General features: G+C 44.2%; 2 protein-coding genes across 4 annotated transcripts in view; one reads left to right on the forward strand and one right to left on the reverse strand.

Moving 5' to 3' along the window:
- The window catches only part of Parp14 (poly (ADP-ribose) polymerase family, member 14), a 32119-nt gene extending 19180 nt beyond the window's left edge, over nucleotides 1-12939 (forward strand). Inside the window, 9 exon segments of the mRNA NM_001191659.1 lie at nucleotides 1165-1240; nucleotides 1800-1949; nucleotides 2369-2431; nucleotides 2750-2914; nucleotides 5383-5589; nucleotides 5677-6276; nucleotides 7540-7673; nucleotides 9753-9927; nucleotides 10928-12939. Coding sequence (NP_001178588.1) covers nucleotides 1165-1240; nucleotides 1800-1949; nucleotides 2369-2431; nucleotides 2750-2914; nucleotides 5383-5589; nucleotides 5677-6276; nucleotides 7540-7673; nucleotides 9753-9927; nucleotides 10928-11217 — 1860 coding nt within the window. The 3' untranslated portion in view covers nucleotides 11218-12939.
- A 5174-nt stretch (nucleotides 12940-18113) lies between these two features.
- Nucleotides 18114-18710, reverse strand: part of Hspbap1 (HSPB1 associated protein 1) — a 54615-nt gene continuing 54018 nt past the window's right edge. For all 3 annotated transcript variants that reach the window (XM_087575401.1, NM_134419.2, XM_087575402.1), the window contains 1 exon segment: nucleotides 18114-18683. In XM_087575401.1, the coding sequence (XP_087431527.1) occupies nucleotides 18180-18683 (504 nt within the window). In that variant the 3' untranslated portion in view covers nucleotides 18114-18179.

Genomic DNA, 18710 nt, shown 5'->3' on the forward strand with positions numbered 1-18710 from the left:
ACAAAGCCATAGTGCGTGGGTAGCACAGAGTCCTGGAACACAGGCTTGAGTTATCCGGTCTTTATTTGGGAAAGTTAGTCGTCCTCTCCCTCTCCCTTTCCTTCCCCCTCCCTCCTTCTCCCACTCCACCCCCCCCCCCCCGTCTGTTTTTCCTTTTTTTTTTTTCTTTTTTCTTTTTTTCCGGAGCTGGGGACCGAACCCAGGGCCTTGCGCTCTCTGTTTTTCAAGACAGGGTTTCGCTATGCAGCCCTGGCTGTCCTGGAACTCACTCTGTAGACCAGTCTGGCCTCAAACTCACAGAGATCTGTCCATCTCTGCCTCCTGATGTTGGATCAAAGGCATGCACACCCCATGCACACCCCACCAGCTGGTCTCATTTTCTTTACCATATAGAAAGCCCTGCAAGTCTATGGAAAGGGTTGGTCTCTACTGATACCTTTCATACCCTTGGATGCTGCTATTCTCCTTCCAAACATGATAAACTCTCAAGGTCTAAAGACATTTAAGCTTAGATTATACTTACAAAAAGAGCTATTTGTAAGCGGAGACTGGGACAGACTGCAAAGCTGGAGCCTGAGGTCTAACCGTGGCTTCTCAGTGTGCTCTGTAGGAGCTGCTTGGTGAAGAGGTGGATGTATTTTTGATGCAGACATGTTGAATAGCCCAAAATGTAGAAATTGTATAGTCGGCCTTATCCCAGTCTCTGCTACAAGTGTGATTTTCTTAGATGAGATTATAAAAATATGCAATTTAATATTCTCTTCATATAAAAGTATAAAACAAGCATTCCTACATCCTATTAAATATTCTTTGAGGATATAACTTTCAGTGGCTACTGTGTCAGCACACGGCCATGTGAAATGTGCTGAAAGGCCTCCCCACTGGATTTTAACTGCCCTGTTTTCATTGTGAACAGCACTCTAGTTAATACCCTTGTATCTGCATCTTGGTTCACATGTCTATTTTTATAGGACACATTTGTAGAAAAGGAATCGAATGTTTATTTTTGTAACTTTAAAAACACAGAAGTAAATTCAAAGACATTGTTTGAGAGTTATTATTTTCCAATTATGCATGTGTGCATATAGAATCAAAAGCCCCAATGAAGCAAACACACTCACCAAGTAGGGAGTCTAATGGCCAAAACTGTGTTTATATTTCCAGGCATTTTTAGATGAATTTGACAAAAGGAGTAATGGAGATCCTAGTAGCAAGAATCCCAAGGCTGAAGACACACAAGGTTCAGTAACGCTTTTAAGTTAACCAGTGATTTCTTGTTACTGAGTAGCTGTTCGGTGACAGGTAAAGGATAGTGGTGATAATTTTTCTGATAATTCAGATTATGGAACATGTTAAATTATATTCCATACATGTTGAGTATAAAAGACACTGGCCTGTTCACAGAGCTTGGAACAAAAGTGGCGACAGGTTAAACTATATAATCTGTACAGTGGGTATTTAAATTACCAGTGAGATGACCACCTCCAATGGATAATGGGACATGTATTTTCCAAGAGACGCAGTAATGGACAGTACAAAGCAGTAATTCTCTGTCAAATGGTTTGCTGTTTTTGAGGTTATCTTGTTTGGGGTTTACTGAAACTGTTTCGAAGTGAAGTTTTGCTATGTTGTCCAGGAGGGCCTAACACTCTTACTAAGCTCAAAAGATTCTTCTGTCCAGGCTCAGGGACAGGGCCGTAGTAAAAGACATCAAGTACAGAGATAGGGTGGCCTATGACCCAAATTGCTCTTGCTTCTGCTGAGTCTGCTTTTTTTTTTTTTTTTTTCTTTCTGGGCAGGTATCTATGGGAGTCTTTCCAGCCCTACTTTAGGAGTGCATGAGATGAATATTGGCCCGATCCTCTTCCAAGTGGCCACCGGGGACATCATCAAAGAAGTGGCAGATGTGATTGTCAATTCCACATCATGCACGTTTAATCTCAAATTAGGTATTCACTGAGGTGGATTCAGTGTCATGTTGTAAATCAGTGTGTAGATCCTATAAAGAAGTGTTTCTATAGCTAAATGGTTTTGTTGGCCTGGGGTTGCTCATGTTAATTAATAGCTTTAAGGCTATTTCAATGAGCTTCTTTTCTTTTCTTTTTTTTCTTTTTTCTTTTTTTTTTTTCATGACAGGCTTTTCTGGAACTTGCTCTGAAGACTAGGCTGGCCTTGAACTCACTGAGATCACCTTGCCTCTGCCTCGAGTGTTGGAATTAAAAGCCAGCATTCATTCTTACAAATGGCAACATTTTTGAAACTTTCTTCCTTATAAGTAATGCTAGGTGTGGGACTCTCTGTGATGGGATATGTTGTGATACAAAGGTTCTCTTTCTGGTCAAGTTACCATCTTGGTTTTCTCATGTAGGGGTCTCCAAAGCAATTTTGGAAGGTGCAGGACAAAATGTGGAGCAAGAGTGTTCTTGCTTGGGTAAGGATCAATACTACTTCTTGGTGCCAGACTGTAAATGGGAAGATTGAATATGAGTAGCTGTGAGGAAAGCCAGGAAGGTCTTGGGGCTGGGAAGACAATGTATTACTCTTAAGACCATATATTGTATTAAAGGATGAAATATGAGAGTTAAAAGCATAAAGTCATCTCACAGTTAAGAGAAGTTAAGCCACAGAATTCTACTGCATATAGCACCTCAGGAGCTTTTCATTCATAAAGTTTCCTCTCCAGATCAGACAGCTTGCTTTTTCAGAGTAGGTTTGACATCTGATTCTGAATCCGTTTTATGTTTCACAGCTCAACAGGGTAAAGAGTACATAGTCACTGGAGGTGGATTATTGAAATGTAAGAGTATTATTCATGTTGATGGTGGGAATGATGTCAAGAGATCAGTTTCCTGTATTTTGGAAGAATGTGAACAACGCAGTTTCTCATCCATTTGTCTACCAGCTATTGGCACAGGTTTGTAGCCACAGGCTCTCAAGGCTCAGCCTCTGCGTGTCTACTTCCCATGGGCTTGGTCCTCACTGAGTCAGCGACACCTTACTGAGAGTGTCGTCAGTTCTCCATCACCACCCACCCCCCTCTGGAAGGCAGCAGCTAGGGAGAAGTGTTGGCAGTTGGGGGATATCGGAAGGGCCAGTGACAGTAGTGGTGATTTATAGGCTCAATACTAACGATGGATCAAAACTTAAATATCTGGGGCTGGGAAGAATGCCCAGCAAGAAATTCTGAACTCTTTTAACTCTTAACTGAAAATACATATAGACAGACAGATATACATTTGGTAATATCTAACAATTAACAGCCTCACTGCCAGGTAAGGGGGGAGGGAGGCTTGGTGCAATTAACTTTTTGTGAACCAGGAAAAGAAAACCATGCTTGTAGAAAGAAAAACTTTCACCAAGCAAATAGGCATGTGTGTGCGCGCATGCTCAGGCATTCACACACACACAGTCACACTCATAAATACATTCATGTTGGGCCCCGCTGCTGTCTCATCCACTCCACAAGTATTTTTGCATACCTACACATAGACAAACAAACATTTGATATATGGATGGATAGGGAAGAGCCCTCCAAGCCAATGACTTTATTTTTTTCTCCGGCCTTTTTATACCTGCTTAGACGAAAGTTCTCTAGAAAATTACCTTGTAGATAAAATGTTACACAAAATGGGAATTATAGAAGGATGTTGATATTAAGTTCAAAGCAGTGTTTCGTTCTATCAGCTCATTATAAGTTCAAACCAACAGTTTCACGTGACCTTGCCTTAGCATAGTGTACACCTGTGGCTTCGTCCTTGGACCTGACCTAGAATGAATGTTTTTCCTTGATCACAAATTTGTCTCAAGCCTGTTTCTCTTTAGTGTAACTGTGAAAGCTCATTGTATTCCTTATTATGCAGCCTCTACTTACTATTTTATGAGGACTAGGCACATTCTATTCTTGATTCTTTATTACATCTTTCTAGCTAAACAACTAAAAGCATCTCTTAAAACTTTCTTCCTAAGAATATTTGAATCAAATCAGGAATTCTATAAAATTATTAATTCACCTAAACAGCATTAATTCATGAAAGTTCATCTTTATGTTAATTTGCAGAAAGTCTGCTCAATAGGGTGGGCTAATGCCCAGGGATTATTATATTGATTTAATAATGACAGGAAAGGCAGATCAGCAGCAAGAAGCCACCCTGAATGAAGTTTCTTGGGGCCTTGCCTCTCAGAGCTCACCCATCTTAGGCCATGCAAAAGGTGGATCACCACCAGGAAGGCCACTTGTTAGCTTTAGCCTTTCCTAAATAGATCCTGACAATACCCCACCTAGGAACAGACACTTCCCTCACCCCAAGGTCCCCTCAACCCACTAGGGAATGAGCAAAACTTGGTCCCCATGTTGAGGTTTACCCCCCCCCCCCCAACCATAAAAGTATTTTCATTACTACTTCATAATTGTGATTTTGCTACTGTTAGGAATTGTAACAAAACTGGTCTGGACCCACATGTTAAGGTCCACAAGCTTAGTCAAAGGTATCTACTATCATTTTCTGCCACAGTGACCGGTACCATTGACAGGGATAATCCAAATTATCCAAAGCCAGCTTGCCCAGGGGACTGTTAGATTGCCCGTCATGTGACTTTGCCAGTTGCCATTCACTTTGTGCCTCACCCATGATTAGAAAGGGGTTTTTCACAGTCTTACCTAGTAGATGGTTCTCAGGGCTCAAGAAACAAGATCTGGAACATGCTGAAGACAGGAATGATCTACTCGTACATCAGCTTTGACTCCTTCTGGGCAGCTGAAATTGGACTGAATATAGGGAAGAAAGACATCCTGGAGGCTCAGGATAACCAATACAGGCAGAATTATAGATGACAAGTAGCTTATAGTTGTAGGTGCTTTTAGAAAAATCAGGTCCCCAGAGGTAGCTGGAAGGATGCAGACATATGTGTAAAATCAGGCAGAGGCGGGGGTAAATTGTCCCTCTATGGACCATGTTGTTTCAAAATGTACTAGCTCTCTTTTTTTCCTTTTATGATCTTTTGAGACACTAGTAAATCGAGAGGGAGGGGAGAAGTCCCCTGGACTCTGTAATGGAAAGAGTGACACTGGGAGCCAGATCAGGTGAGGACAGATGTGAATGTCACAAACTACCAGTTGTGTTTTAGGGTCTTTTACTGGGGTGTTGGCCTGGGGTGTTTGGGTGTTGAACAGCATGGAATAAAACCTAGCCCCCTACCCCAACCCCAAAATGTACCTAGGACTTCAAAACTATCTGCTGGGGTAATATCAGAAGTCTACATCGATTATAGTGGGAGCAGGCACGTTTATTTCCTGTGACAACTAGAATTCCTTGTTTATGTTGCATCCTTTTGCAGGTGGATCTTAACCTTGACTTTTTAAAAAAAAATTTTGCTTTTTTGAAGGAAGCGCTCAACAGGATCCAAAGGTAGTAGCAAAAGCGGTATTGGATGCCATTGAAGAATTTGTCCAGAAGAAATCAGTGCAGGCTGTGAAGAGAGTTAAAGTTGTTATCTTCCAGCCCCATATTCTGCAATTTTTCTATGACAACATGAAAGAAAGAGAAGGTTCTCCAGCTCCTGTCAAGCCGTCAGTGATGTCTAAGATTGCCTGTGAGTTGGTAGCTTTTATGAAATATATATTCCTAACCTTGATGTTGAAGGGAGTAAAAGAAACGTTAATGTCCATTTTCTCTTTAGCCTTCCTTGGCTTTCCAACACAAGCTTCACCCCCAAAGAACACCCTGGTTTTGGAAAAGAAAATTGAGCTCACAGTTTTCCAGATATGTGGCCCAGGTGTAGACAGTGTGGAAGGTACAATCTCCTGGCTAAAGAGTCTGATTACCAAAGAGCAGTTTTCCTTCACCAATGAGGACGAGTGTGTCAGAGACTTTGACACCGAGGAGTACAGGAAACTGAATGAGATGCAGAAGAGGCTGAACATCATCATTGAGCTGAACCAGAAGAAACCTTTGATTAAAGTCTCAGGAATCAGCAGAGACGTGGTAGAAGCTAGAGATGAGATTGACAACATGGTCAAGAGCATTAGATTGGCTAAGGAAAAGGAAAACCAGGCAGACTACGTCTCTACATTTGTGGAATGGCAATATATTGCTAATAACACCACACGGTGTTTTGACAAGATAGCCAACATGCAGTTGGAGGATGCATGGAAGGCAAAGAAGAAGCACACTGTTGTCAAAATTCAGAATCAGGACTTCACGGTGGACTTGAGCACAAACACAGCCACGGCTCCCCAAGGACTGAGTTTCACTGTCCAGCGACTCCTCAAAGCTGAAGGTAGGTTAAATGCTCGAGCATGTCAGCCCACCGTTTACTCTCTGAGTTCAACAGTATTTTAGAAACATCCCAGTTTTTGTTTTTGAGACAGTGTTTCATGATGTAGCCATGGCTGGTCCAGGGCTCTGTGTAGTGCAGGCTGGCCTCAAACTTCTGCCTCCCATGTGCTGGGATTAAAGGCTTTTGCCACCATGCCCTGACACATTAAAATTTCAAGTAGAATAAAATTCAAATAACCCTAGCGGAATAATTTTAAAATCTTGATCTCTGTGTTTCCAGAGTCACCTGCCCAGGAACAACCATTGATAGTAATGGCAGCTAACCTTGTCCCTGCTCCCATCTCTGCAGCTTATAAACTTTCTGGAGCTAGTTCTTCTGGGAGATATGATGACCGCCCTAGTCAGAAACAGAAAAATAATAGTTTTAGGAGGAAAGTGGCCTAAAGTTCTCAAGAACACAAAGTCCAAGGAGAGGACAGATTTGTTAGTGTTTACTCACAAGTTGTCTTTTCTTTCCTGAGCAAAATGTTCTTGGATATGTCAAGAAGCAGCCTACAGATTCCCTGTTTTCTGTAGACAGTCATTCCTGCCTTCAAACCATATAAGCCCTTTTTGGCTTCCCATAGATGATATTCATCTTCTGTAGGATCAATATGAATGAACCCTTCAGATTCTGAGCAGCTCTGGACACACCACACGGGATATTCTGTAGCCTGTTACAGACAAACCCTACCACCCACCTACCTCTTAAGGGTGTAGTGAGACAAAGGAGGTACATGCAGGCTACCCTCTGGTGGTAATGAGGTGTTCTGGTTGAAATCCATGCATGTGCAAAACTGCAAAGACTGCCCAAAACAAGTTACATAATTAACTTGTAGAGGCTGAGCAGTGAATGAGGGTAAGTCAGAGTGTATAGTCAGTTCTCACACCTTAGCATGATCAAAAGAGAAGGTATAGACACAGAGACTGTAACCCTAGGAAACCTTAACTTGATACATCAGTGGCTTTTCTTCTGGAGGACGGTGCTGGGAAATGGGTCCAGGTCTCATATGTATCAAGCAAGAGGATCTACCTCCTTTGAAGAAGCTTTCTAGTCCATCCTGATACAAACGGTCTATGGTCCACACTTCTAACAAACATCCTTTTGGAAAGATAAGGAATTCCTTGAGTACATGGAATTATGAGATTGCAACTCAAGAGGGAGGCAGGGATTTTCAAAGCATACTGGGAATCTACATGGGAGCCCTAAATGTCTACTTTGCAGCTGAAATTCCTGCCAATTGGAGTGATATGAAGCAGAACAAATTGCTTGTGGTGAGTCTGCAAACCAGTGATGCCGAGTACACCATGGTATTCAGGGCCTTCCATCAGACCTGCCCAAACTTTGTCATAGAGAAGGTGAGTCGGCTGTTGATAAGGAGTTTCCTAATGGTGGCAACAACTGAAATCGTGATCCTCTATGAGTTCACTCACATAGTAGGGCTGCAGAAGTGGCCTAGGGGGTCGGTCAAGATTTTGTATTGCTCTCGCAGAGGACTCCACATTCCAAGTTTGGTTTCTAGCTCCATATCAGGTAGCCTGACAGTGCAGCACCAGCACTCTGAAATGATGCTTTTTCTTGAGCCCAGTGGCCATATATTTTTGTTTTAGTTATTCCTCTTCCAGCCTCTGTGGACACCTGTACTCCCATGTGCCAACCCCAAATATATATAATCTAAAATGAAAAATAAACCCACTTTCAATTTATATCACATTTTTATCACCTAGAATCAGTCAAGTTTGTGTGGCTTATTCTGTCCTGCCATCTTTACATGGGTTCTGGGCATTAGATTCAGGTCACCAGGCCTGCAGGATAGGCATCTTTACCTACTGAGTCATTTCCCTGGCCCCCACCTTCAATTTTTTCAAAGGACATTTTTGCCGGGTATAGAATTCTGAATCGGCAGTCATTTTCTTTTAGGCATTTTGAAGAAATGATTCCACTATCTTTGGGCTTCATTGCTTCATTTTATATCTCTCTTCTCTCTGGAATCCTGCTTCATCAAATCCTTGTCTTCATCTCCCTTGCATCTTCTGGTAGCTATTGGTGAGAGAGTATGTTTGATTGTTATGATGGCCAAGAGCTAATGGCTAGCAATACATCTACTAAAAAAAAGTTTAGGATTTATTTTTCTTCCTCCCCTTCCTTCCTTCCTCTTGCCCTTTCTTTTGCATGGTGCTGGAAATTGAACCTCGGGTCTCACACACACTAAGCATTTATCCTTCTACTGAATTATACCACCAAGTCTGAAATAACTAAATGCTGTTTTTAAGAAACCACCCTTATAAAACTCTAAATTAAAAAACTGGAAATTTTTTTTTTTTTTTTGGTTCTTTTTTTCGGAGCTGGGGACCGAACCCAGGGCCTTGCGCTTTCTAGGTAAGCGCTCTACCACTGAGCTAAATCCCCAGCCCCAAAAAACTGGAATTTTTTTTAAGCAAGAAAATTGAAAGTCTGAAAAAATGAGTTAAATGACAAAATTTAAGATGAGTGAAAATAATTTTTAAACATTTATTTACTTATTATGTATACACCATACAGCTTTCTGCCTGCATGTATGCACCTGCAGGCCAGAAGAGGGCACCAGACCTTGATTATAGATGGTTGTGCGCCACCATGTGGTTGCTGGGAATTGAACTCAGGACCTCTGGAAGAGCAGACAGTGCTCTTAACCTCTGAGCCATCTCTCTAGCCCCTGAAAATAATTTTTTAAAAACTCTCTACACAGTTGAAGATGAGAAAACTGTTGGGTAAATAGTAAAAAGGGGATATGATGTAAAAACACTTAAATCATATAAAAATGTGTGGAAATGTTGAGACTTTGAACTGGACAGTGCTTGTGCCTTTTTTATTTCTCAGGTTTTTGATATTTTTGAGACAAGGTCTTAATTTGTAGTTCAAGACTGTCCTCTAAGTCATGGCTTTCATTCATTAATCCTCCAAGTATTGGGCTTAGCACTCAGAGCGTGCCACCACACCCATATTGGAGGGGACATTATATATAACTCAGTGGGCAAACTGCTTGCCATGTGACCAGGAGGGGCTGACTTCAATCCATGTGAAACATCCAAGTGTGGTAGTCCATCCTTGTAGTCACAGAGCTTCATGGAGAACACAGTGGATCCCTGGGGCTCACTGGCCAGCCCGCTGCAGGCCAGTAGGAGAGCCTTGTCTATGTGGGGTGTGTGGCTAGCACATGTGGAGGTGAGAGCCCTAACTTTGTGGAGTCAGTTCTTCACTTCCAACTTTAGGGATCAAACTCACGTCACCATATACTTACTGAGCTGTCTTACCAGTCCTAAAAGATTTCTGAGCATGGGACACTTGGCATTGAATTTGCAACTGAGTGTAATTTGTGTTTATGAAAGACGTCGATGCTGTTCTATTTGCTATTGCTGGCAAGGGCGCTTGGCACACTTTTCTTTGTTAACTTACAGATTGAAAGGATTCAAAATCCAGCTCTTTGGAGGAGGTACCAGGCGTACAAAAAAATTATGGATGAAAAGAATGGCAATGTGATAAATGAGAAGCAACTCTTCCATGGGACGGAGTTTGGCTCTCTGGCACAGCTCAACAGTAATGGATTTAACCGCAGCTATGCTGGGAAGAACGGTAAGCGCTGGGGTCTGGGAATCGCCGCACAAACCACTCAAACACCGATCTCAGTCAAATAAGGAGTTTCTTGAACACCACATCCAAGACTGATCGATCAGGGCCACAGGTCAGACTTGGGAGCTGACTGTGACATAGATCAAGGTCCTTTAGGGCTTTTAAAGCCTGAGAACATTTGTACCAGTCAGGATTTAGGGATAGGGCACTTCCTTGGGAACCTGTCTGTTGTATACTTACCCTGCTCCCATTGGTTGGGGTACTCAACTGTGGCAGGGGACTTGCTTTGTCTAACATTCATGTCTTAACTTGTCAACCAAGATGTCAGTTACCCATGTACATGTCTCTCTGCCATGTAGGATGTCAGTTTCCAGGGAGGTCTTGGGAACTTAAACTTTACTGACCACTACTTAAAATGGAAGTCTTATTCCAAATAGTTGGGGTCTATCCCAGGGGCAGCCTATAAAGGCAAATACCATAAAAAGCTGGATGGTTGGTTCAGGTCTGAGCTTCTTGTGGGTAACTATACAAGGCAGTTCTACTGATTCTATCCTGACCGGTTTCCAAGGCCAAAGAACATAACAGAATATGTAACCAAGTTTGGCATGAGAAAGTTTCCTAGTAACAGCAGAAAAGTATGAGAAAGTTTCCTTATATTAGTAACAGCACAGAATGCAGGTTGGCCAGGTAACAGTTACCGAGGCATTACCAGTAAGAACACATATAATCAGATGCTGGCTGGGAGACCCCACCCTGGGCACCATGTGGGTTCACTGTGCTCCCTACACCACTGTCGGCCAGACTGGAGTTAATTTTAATAGTAAAACTAACATATTTCACCCCAAGAGCTTGTTTGCCCCTTTGAGGAGGAAAATTTAGTTTTTAAAAGAACTCAAACAAAATATTTTAACTGGTCGTTCCTTTTACATTAGTTGACATATTGGGCTAATGTGTTGGTTTATATGCTGCACTGGATTTCTTTAATGTGTTTTTCTCTTTGCAGCTACAGCCTATGGGAAAGGAACCTATTTTGCAGTCAATGCTTCCTATTCTGCCCATGACACATATTCCAAACCAGATGCCAATGGGAAAAAGTATATGTATTATGTGCGGGTCCTCACTGGAAACTACACACAAGGAAACGCATCACTGATTGTGCCTCCTTCAAGGGACCCTCAAAATGCTACTGACTTGTTTGACACTGTCGCAGATAATGTTATAAATCCGAGTATATTTGTAGTGTTTTATGACAATCAAGCATACCCTGAGTATCTTATCACATTTAGGAAGTAACACTTTGGGGTGCCTTCTGAAAGACATTGGTATCTGCCGTAGGACAAATTTTAGCTGTTTTCCTTCTTAGACTTTCTTCTCTAAGAGCACGAGGTCTTTCTCTGCCACGGATTGTTTCCTCAGCTGCCCCTTCATAGTGAACATGAACCTACTTGAGGGCCAACCACTTGAGAATTTCAAGCAGGTGACAGCTTTAGCTGCCTTCACAAATGTGAACCTCAAATCCACGGAAAAGAACAAACTTACGTTCTGGAAGGCAATAAAACCTTTATGCACTTTCAGAAAGCCCACAATACACCCACCACCAGTGGAGTTACATCAGAGCACCACTGTGCTGAGGGGCACCCAGGACCACTGAGCCAGTAAGGCTGCCAACTGAACAGATTCCAAGACAGAGAACTTCGTTCATCACTAACAGCGCCGTGTCCTGTGGGTTGGACAGTTCCAGCCAGGGTTATGTACAGACTGGGTTCTGGGATGTGGCTCTGGGTCTGTGTGAACTGAGCCCCCCAAGGAGAGGCACAGCTGAAGCCCTGTCAGGGGGCCCTTTTAATGTTGACACCAATGTTGAGGCTACCTAGTGAAGAAATGGGATGGGGCCTGCTACCTCTCCCATGGAAGTCCTTCTACTGGGTGAAAATGAATGAACTCTAACAGTATTGGCTAGCGTCTTTCTTGTGGCAGGCTGGCTTGTGATAACTTGAAGCTTTATGACTAAGTCAGTCATTTTGCTAACTCACTAACAGTATCTACTGGATGCGATTTGTTTCTTGTGATGCCAGAGATCACCCAGAGCCTCATATGGGCCAGGCAAGCACTCTACTACTGAACTATATTCCCAGCCTTTTAGTGAGGCAAGACTCCACTAAGTTGCCCTGGCAGGTTTGAACTCATTATCTTCCTGCATTGGCTACTTATTGGGGTGGGGTGGGGTGCTTAAATTGTTCTTTTAATTTTCTCCTGTACTCCCATTTATTGAGTGCCTGGACCCTTGTCAGGTAGAATAAGAGGTGTGTTCACATAGATAATTTTGTTTCCATAAAAAAAAATGCACTGTAAGAATTATGTCAAGGCCTAGGAGCAGGCTCAGAGTACAAGAGCTGTCCTTGCCAAAGGTCACTAAGGCAGGAACCGCAGAGCCAGCCACCAGAGTCTTGGTACTGGGTTGAGCCCCTCACTATTCCCAGCACAGAGCCTGGCCCTGAGGTAAGCCTGTGCTGCTTCAGAAGTTGGCTTTTCTCCTTCTGGGATTGGTGTCCACTCTGCCCCTTTTCTAGGTCATGGAGCTAGTGCGGTGTAATGTTCCCAGGAGGTAGGTACACTCTTAGGTGTTGTGGGGATCCAAGTGCTGGTTCCCACCATTGGCATTAACAGTGGACTGCAAGCAGAGAGAGGGGTCCCCATCATTGTTTCGTGGACACTGAGGCCTTGAGACCTTGGCTGCTGTGTCTATGTGGACTGGCAAAGACTGTGGCTTGGGAGGGGCTTCCTCAGCACTGGCACCTGAACTCAGCACCAAGGATGGCCCCAAGAGGCTTGTTTTCATTTGCCTTTGTTCTCCAGTGCTTTGGTTACCTCAGGGCAGGGCTGAACAATAGTGTGATGTTACATTGAAGAATAAAGACCCAACCAACAAATGTTAGTGTCATTTTCAGTCTAAGTAAATAAGCCATTATGTCATTTCCCTTACTTCCTAGTAAAGTTATGTAATTACATAATGTATGTCTCTTGGTGGAATCATTTTTCTCCTGAAGGGCAAATATAGGAGCGGCTCAGTGACATACAGTGGCCACTGCTGATAGGTAGTCACAACCAATAGGACAGCACCAGGAGTCCCTTAGGTGCTAACATTCAGTTGGAAACCACTGGAAGGGCACAATGCAGGCAGGATTTAAGAAGTCTGTCTCCAACGAGCAACAGCGAGCCTCGAACCAGCGACAGGTCTTGATAGCTCACTGTAGGGTCACACAGTCCTATGTAACGTAGTCACCCGAGGGACACTCCATGCCATCTAGAGGCTGCTTTCAGCGAACACCTCAAAGATGCCAACAGCCCTGACACTCAGGACCACACCGGGACTTTGGGCCCAGGTACTTTTGCCCTTGTAGCTGCTTAGTGCACAACTAGCATTACAACCTAAACTCAGGGACTGGAGAGATGGCTCAGTGTTTGGCCACCTGTAACTATAGTTCCAGGGAGCCAATGACCCCTTACTGATCTCTGTGGGAACTGCACACATGCGCACATAAATAAACGCAGGCAAACGTTCTCGCACACTAAATAAAAATGTGTATTTTTAAAATCCAGACTATACAACTATACTATTACATTCATGGGTGTATTTTCTGATAGAAAACAAAGACTAAAACATTTTCATGGAGTCCTAAAAGAACAATGGGTCTTGGCCACCATGCCTACTGAACATAAGTGGGTATGTTAGCCCTGCTTTCTTATCCCTCAGTCCTGGCATGCATCTGAGCTCTGTTGGCCCAGACAGAGCCGAAGTACTTATTTCCCAGTTGATTTTCCTGACTTAGGTGTGGTTGGAGATGCAGGGTGATGTAGTGGCTCCTGATGGCTTTCACTGTGCTTGCCATTCTGATGCCCTCGCAGACAGCCAGGACCTCATAATTGCTCTCTACAAAATCAGGGACTCATCTCCCATCACCCACTTTTACAGAAACTGTTGCAGGATATTTGATCATATCATGAGCCCTGACTGTGACTGAGTTATTTACCAAAAAAAAGAAAAAAAAAACCCCAAAAAACAAAAACAAAAAACCAAGCCCTGTTTCTAGTTGTGGTTCAGCACACACTTTAATAACTTTCAATGGAGTACAGATTCACCCTTGGTACTCACCTTAATCTCGAAACAATGATGGTAAAGTTAAGTTTGTAGAAGGAAGAATCTATGTTTGAAAGTGATGTCTAATTGAGTGGCAAAGTGATGAATCAGAGAAAGACTTGACAGAATAAAATATGCCCAGCTCTCATGAGAAGAGAGAGGGAAGGGAAGCTACTTAGGGGACAATGTGGAGTGAGGGGAAGGAGGCAGTTACCAGGACAGTTGTATAGACAGCTTGCAGAGAGAGAACAAGTTAGACGCGGGTGAAGACAGAACGAGCCAGAGAATGAGAAGGAGCCAGAAGATTAGAACGGATTGCTGGAGTTAGTTTGAAGTCAAGCAGAGTAATTCAGAAGAAAGAGAGAGAAGCCAGATTAGATCAGTCAGCCTGGAGAGGAGTCTGAGCAAAGAGTTCATTCAGAAAGAACTAGGAAGGGTGAGCTTATTCAGCAGTGAATCTCAGAGCCTGAAAACATTCTAGGCCTAGATTAGACTGTACAGAGGCCAGAAGCTTCCAGGACCCTAGGTTAGGAGACAGAGGCAGTGAACCTCTAAGACTACAATTACAACAGGAGAATAAAAGATACTTTAACAGGAACCCTTCCCGGTCTTTGTATAATATCACTATTCCTTCTTATGGAATGAAAAGACTTTCTGCAGAACAGCATCCCATTCTGTAACAGCCCTATATTCTCAGATAAACTTACTTAGAAACAACATTTTCCTGAGAAGTTTCACAAAGGAATGCCCATACTTGAAGCTAAAATTCTGTGTTTCCTTTAAAATCACAGGAATGCTGCCTTTCTTCATTAGTGTTTGTAACAATCAAGGATGATGCAGCCTGCCGGAATTGCCTGACTGGATGCTCAAGCGATAGGAACGCTGAGGCCAATTCTGTAGCTATTCTCTTCCACCCTACTTCATAGGACCTCAGCCTGTCAGAGAGCTCCACAGAGGAGTCATGTGTAACAAACTAAGAATAACCGTAAGAAAGTGAGAGCTGTTCCTGTGGCGGAGAGGAATATACCCTCAGACTAAGTTCTGGCCGCAGCACGCTTGGTCCCAATGCCACCAATGGTGCATGGCCCATGTGGGCCCTCCTGTCTGCCCAGTCAAAGAGTGCTTTTCACACGCTCAGCACTGGCCCAAGTCCTATGGAAGAAGCAGTAACAAAACTCTCTGTCCTCAAGGAGTTATGCTGTGCTGCACAGTAGGTCTCAGCGGGTTGCAGCCCCTCTGGGGGTCAAACGATCCTTTCACAGGGGTTACCTAAGACTCTCAGAAAACACAAATATTTACATGATGACTCCTAACAGTAGCAAAAATAGTTATGAAGTAGCAGGAAATAATTTTATGGTTGGGGTCACCACAATGTGAGGAACTGTATTAAAGGAATGCTGTGTTAGGAAGGCTGAGAAACGCTGTGTAGGGGTAAGAGGAGACTTGTGAGGGCTGAAAGAAAATAGACAACAGCCATGCAGATTAGTCAATGTCCCTGTGTATATGTGCCTGTTGGGCCAGTACTCCCTTGTAAACATGAGACTGACCATATCCTGTATCTCTTCTGTCTCCTCCTAGCCATTGGAGGTTAGGCTTTTGCTTGTAATGATAAATATTACCCCGCCCCCTGGCCTGTTGTCCCCAGGGCTGAGTCTGCAAGAACCCAAGTGACAAACCAAACGCCCCTCCCTGATTGGTGAATAAAGATGCCTACAGCCAATAGCTTGTCAGAAAGAGAGCTAGGCGTGTGGTTCTTGGGTTCCCAGTTTGGAGTCTCTTGGAGACCTAGGGAAGGAGAGGGAGGGGGAGGGGAGGGGAAGTGGGGGAGGGGAGAGGGAGCTGTCATAAGGTGAGTAATGAAAACATGGCCATGAAGGCTGGCCAACTGGAGTTAAGAGCAGCCCAGTAGGAACACAGCAAGTTGTAATTCAGGGTTATTGATGGGGAAATAGATTTGAACAGCACAGAAGGTAGATTCCTGTGAAATAGATTTGAACAGCACAGAAGGTAGATTCCTGCCCAGCTCTATCGCTGATTCAGGCTTATAAAAATAACAGTTGTGTCTTTTGTCTGGGAACTGAGTGAGCAAAGGTGGGGTAGAAACCGCGGTTTGAGATTAGTTATTTACTATGACACTGGCATAACTGTTTAGTAGTTTAAAACATCCCATCAGAATGCAAGTAGCAATATATAGCGGGAAAAGAAGCCCAAAATATATAAAAAGCCTCAACCCCTGAACATCTGGGGTGACTCTAGCTTCTGGAGAGCAGTCTGTGAGAAGCCCGCTGGCTGGTCCAGTAACCAATGTCCTGTTAAAAGAAACCTTGGCCTCTTGCTTCTTGAACTAAGGCTTGCAGCAACACGCTGATTGGGAAAGAGGAACAGTAACCAAATAGGCAAATATGCACCGGCCAGCGCAGGGCAGTTCCTCAGGCGGTGCTGAGACGGAGAAGAGACCGGATGCCCTGGACGCCCCGAGTGCTGGCTTTCTACACCATGCAGTGTCCACACCTAAGCTGCCACTGCAATCTTAAAGCTGCCACACAGAATGGGAACCGACGGCTTGGGGGAGGTCCAAGAAAACTTTATAGGAACCAGCCAGGCATGGTGGTGCACTTCAGTCCCAGTCCTTGGGAGGCGGGCAGAGGCGGAGGTTCTCTGTTGGGTTTGAGGCCAGTTTGGATTACATAGCAAATTCCAAGGCAGACAGGGCCACACAGTGAGCTCCTGTCTCAAAAGACAAAAATAAATAAAATAAAATTGCATGAACTAGCATTGATTGATCAGCAGATTGATCACTGCTGACTGAAGCTGAGGAAGGAACTGGTTCCTGCTGGAGACACTTGGAGCTCACACTTAAGAGACAGGCTGAAAGTGGCCGAGGAGAGGCCTACAGATGTGAGCCTGTTTGGCTACTGAGCGACGTGCTGGAAAGAGGGGACCACTGGGGCATTTTACTGGGAAAGGCGCATTTATAAACATGTACAAACTCACCGCCTAATGCTCCATCTCTGAGTGTAGAATCGTACTACTGAGAACCAACCTTGGAAGTACAAACCGTAATCCCAGCATTGGGGAGGCAGGCCAGGGGATACAGAGTTCAAGGCCAGCCTAAGGTGTATAGCGAAACCTTGTAAATAAAAACGAACTCTCAACCTGGCCAGGAACCCTGGCCGGGAGCTCAGAGGCCTGGAAGTGAACCTACTATCACTTTGCTAAATGAACAAAGTATCAAACTGCCTTAGGAGTCCTTTCTAGACCATCCTTCCTCATCAGAGGAGCATCTGTGCAGTGAATGCTGATACAGAGCCTCATCAGAGGAGCTAATACAGAGCCTCATCAGAGGAGCATCTGTGCAGTGAATGCTGATACAGAGCCTGGACAGACAGGAAGGTGGCAAGTGCCTTCCATCCCAGCACTCGGGAAGCAGAGTCTGGTGATCTCTTGAGAGTTCAAGAGCCTGATCTACACTGAGTTCCAGGAAAGCCAGAGCTACATACTTGGATCCAGTTTTAAACCTCCCTGCTCCCCACCAAAGGGAAGGAAAAAGCCGGGAGGAAGAGGGGCTAGGGATTTTTACCGGTCAGAAGTCAGGGAGGAAGAGGCAAAACAATGTCTATTGGACTGGACAGGACAGGACAGAACGGTTTGCCCATGAACTCGGCAGCTGCAGTGTGCCTGCCTGTGCAAAATCAAGCTAGTCGGTATTCTAACATGGGCACGTGAGCTCCCAGAGCTAGCTAAGGAGCTATGGATGGTGTGTGAGGAAGGAAAGCCAGTTTTCTTTAGGGGTACAGCCCCTGGGAGGTTAACCAGGGCCAAGTGGATGGCCACAGCACGTGCATATGGGTAGCAGTAAGTGAACGCGATGGGCTGTAAAAGGAAGAAGTAAATAAGTCAAAAGGACAGAAAGTTTGAGGGGGACAAAGGGATTCTGAAGAGGCTGGAGGTGGGCAGTGTGGCATAAACATAATCAAAATAAACTGTATACACATGCGACACACTCAAAAAGCAAGTAAAAAAATCATAAAAGCAAACAAACACCTACATCTTATTATTTCTAAAAATATATTTTAAAAGGTTATTTAAAAGTAATTAAAAAGTTATTTAAAAAGTATCACAAGCTTTTTCCTTGTATCAAAAGCTGGGCCACCATCCTGGTTACTTGTGGATTGACTAAGCAGTCCAGCAGGTCATCCGTGGACACGAAGACTCTAGAAGGCGCCACAGGATACCTCGGGGCCGACTGCCCTGCCTCCGCGCGTGCTCCTTTACTGGCTTGCTGCCTCCTGGCGCAGGGCAGTTCTGCACAGTGTTCTCCGTTTCTGCTGGTACACTCCTGGCTGTCTCCTTCCAGTGCGCCTCCTCTCTCTTCCGATGCTGGTGTCACAGGAACCAGATCTGGGCCAAACGGACTCGCGGCCTCCTGTTTCCCAGCCCCCACTTCGGAGCTCGGGTCTCGCGCCTGCTCCACTTCCATGTGCTCCTGCACACCCGGCTCCTCCCCGTTTGCTCTCGGAGCTTGCATTTCTACTTCTTTAGCTCTTTCACAATGATCAAAAAACGCACAGACAGCACTGTTCAAGTAGCAGCTATTGACTTCATGAGACGTTTCCTCAACCTAGGGAGAAAAGAACCCTTCAACATG

This window comes from Rattus norvegicus, chromosome 11 (assembly GCF_021556685.1).
Source record: "Rattus norvegicus strain SHRSP/BbbUtx chromosome 11, alternate assembly SHRSP_T2T, whole genome shotgun sequence".
NCBI classification, from domain to species: Eukaryota; Metazoa; Chordata; class Mammalia; order Rodentia; family Muridae; genus Rattus; species Rattus norvegicus.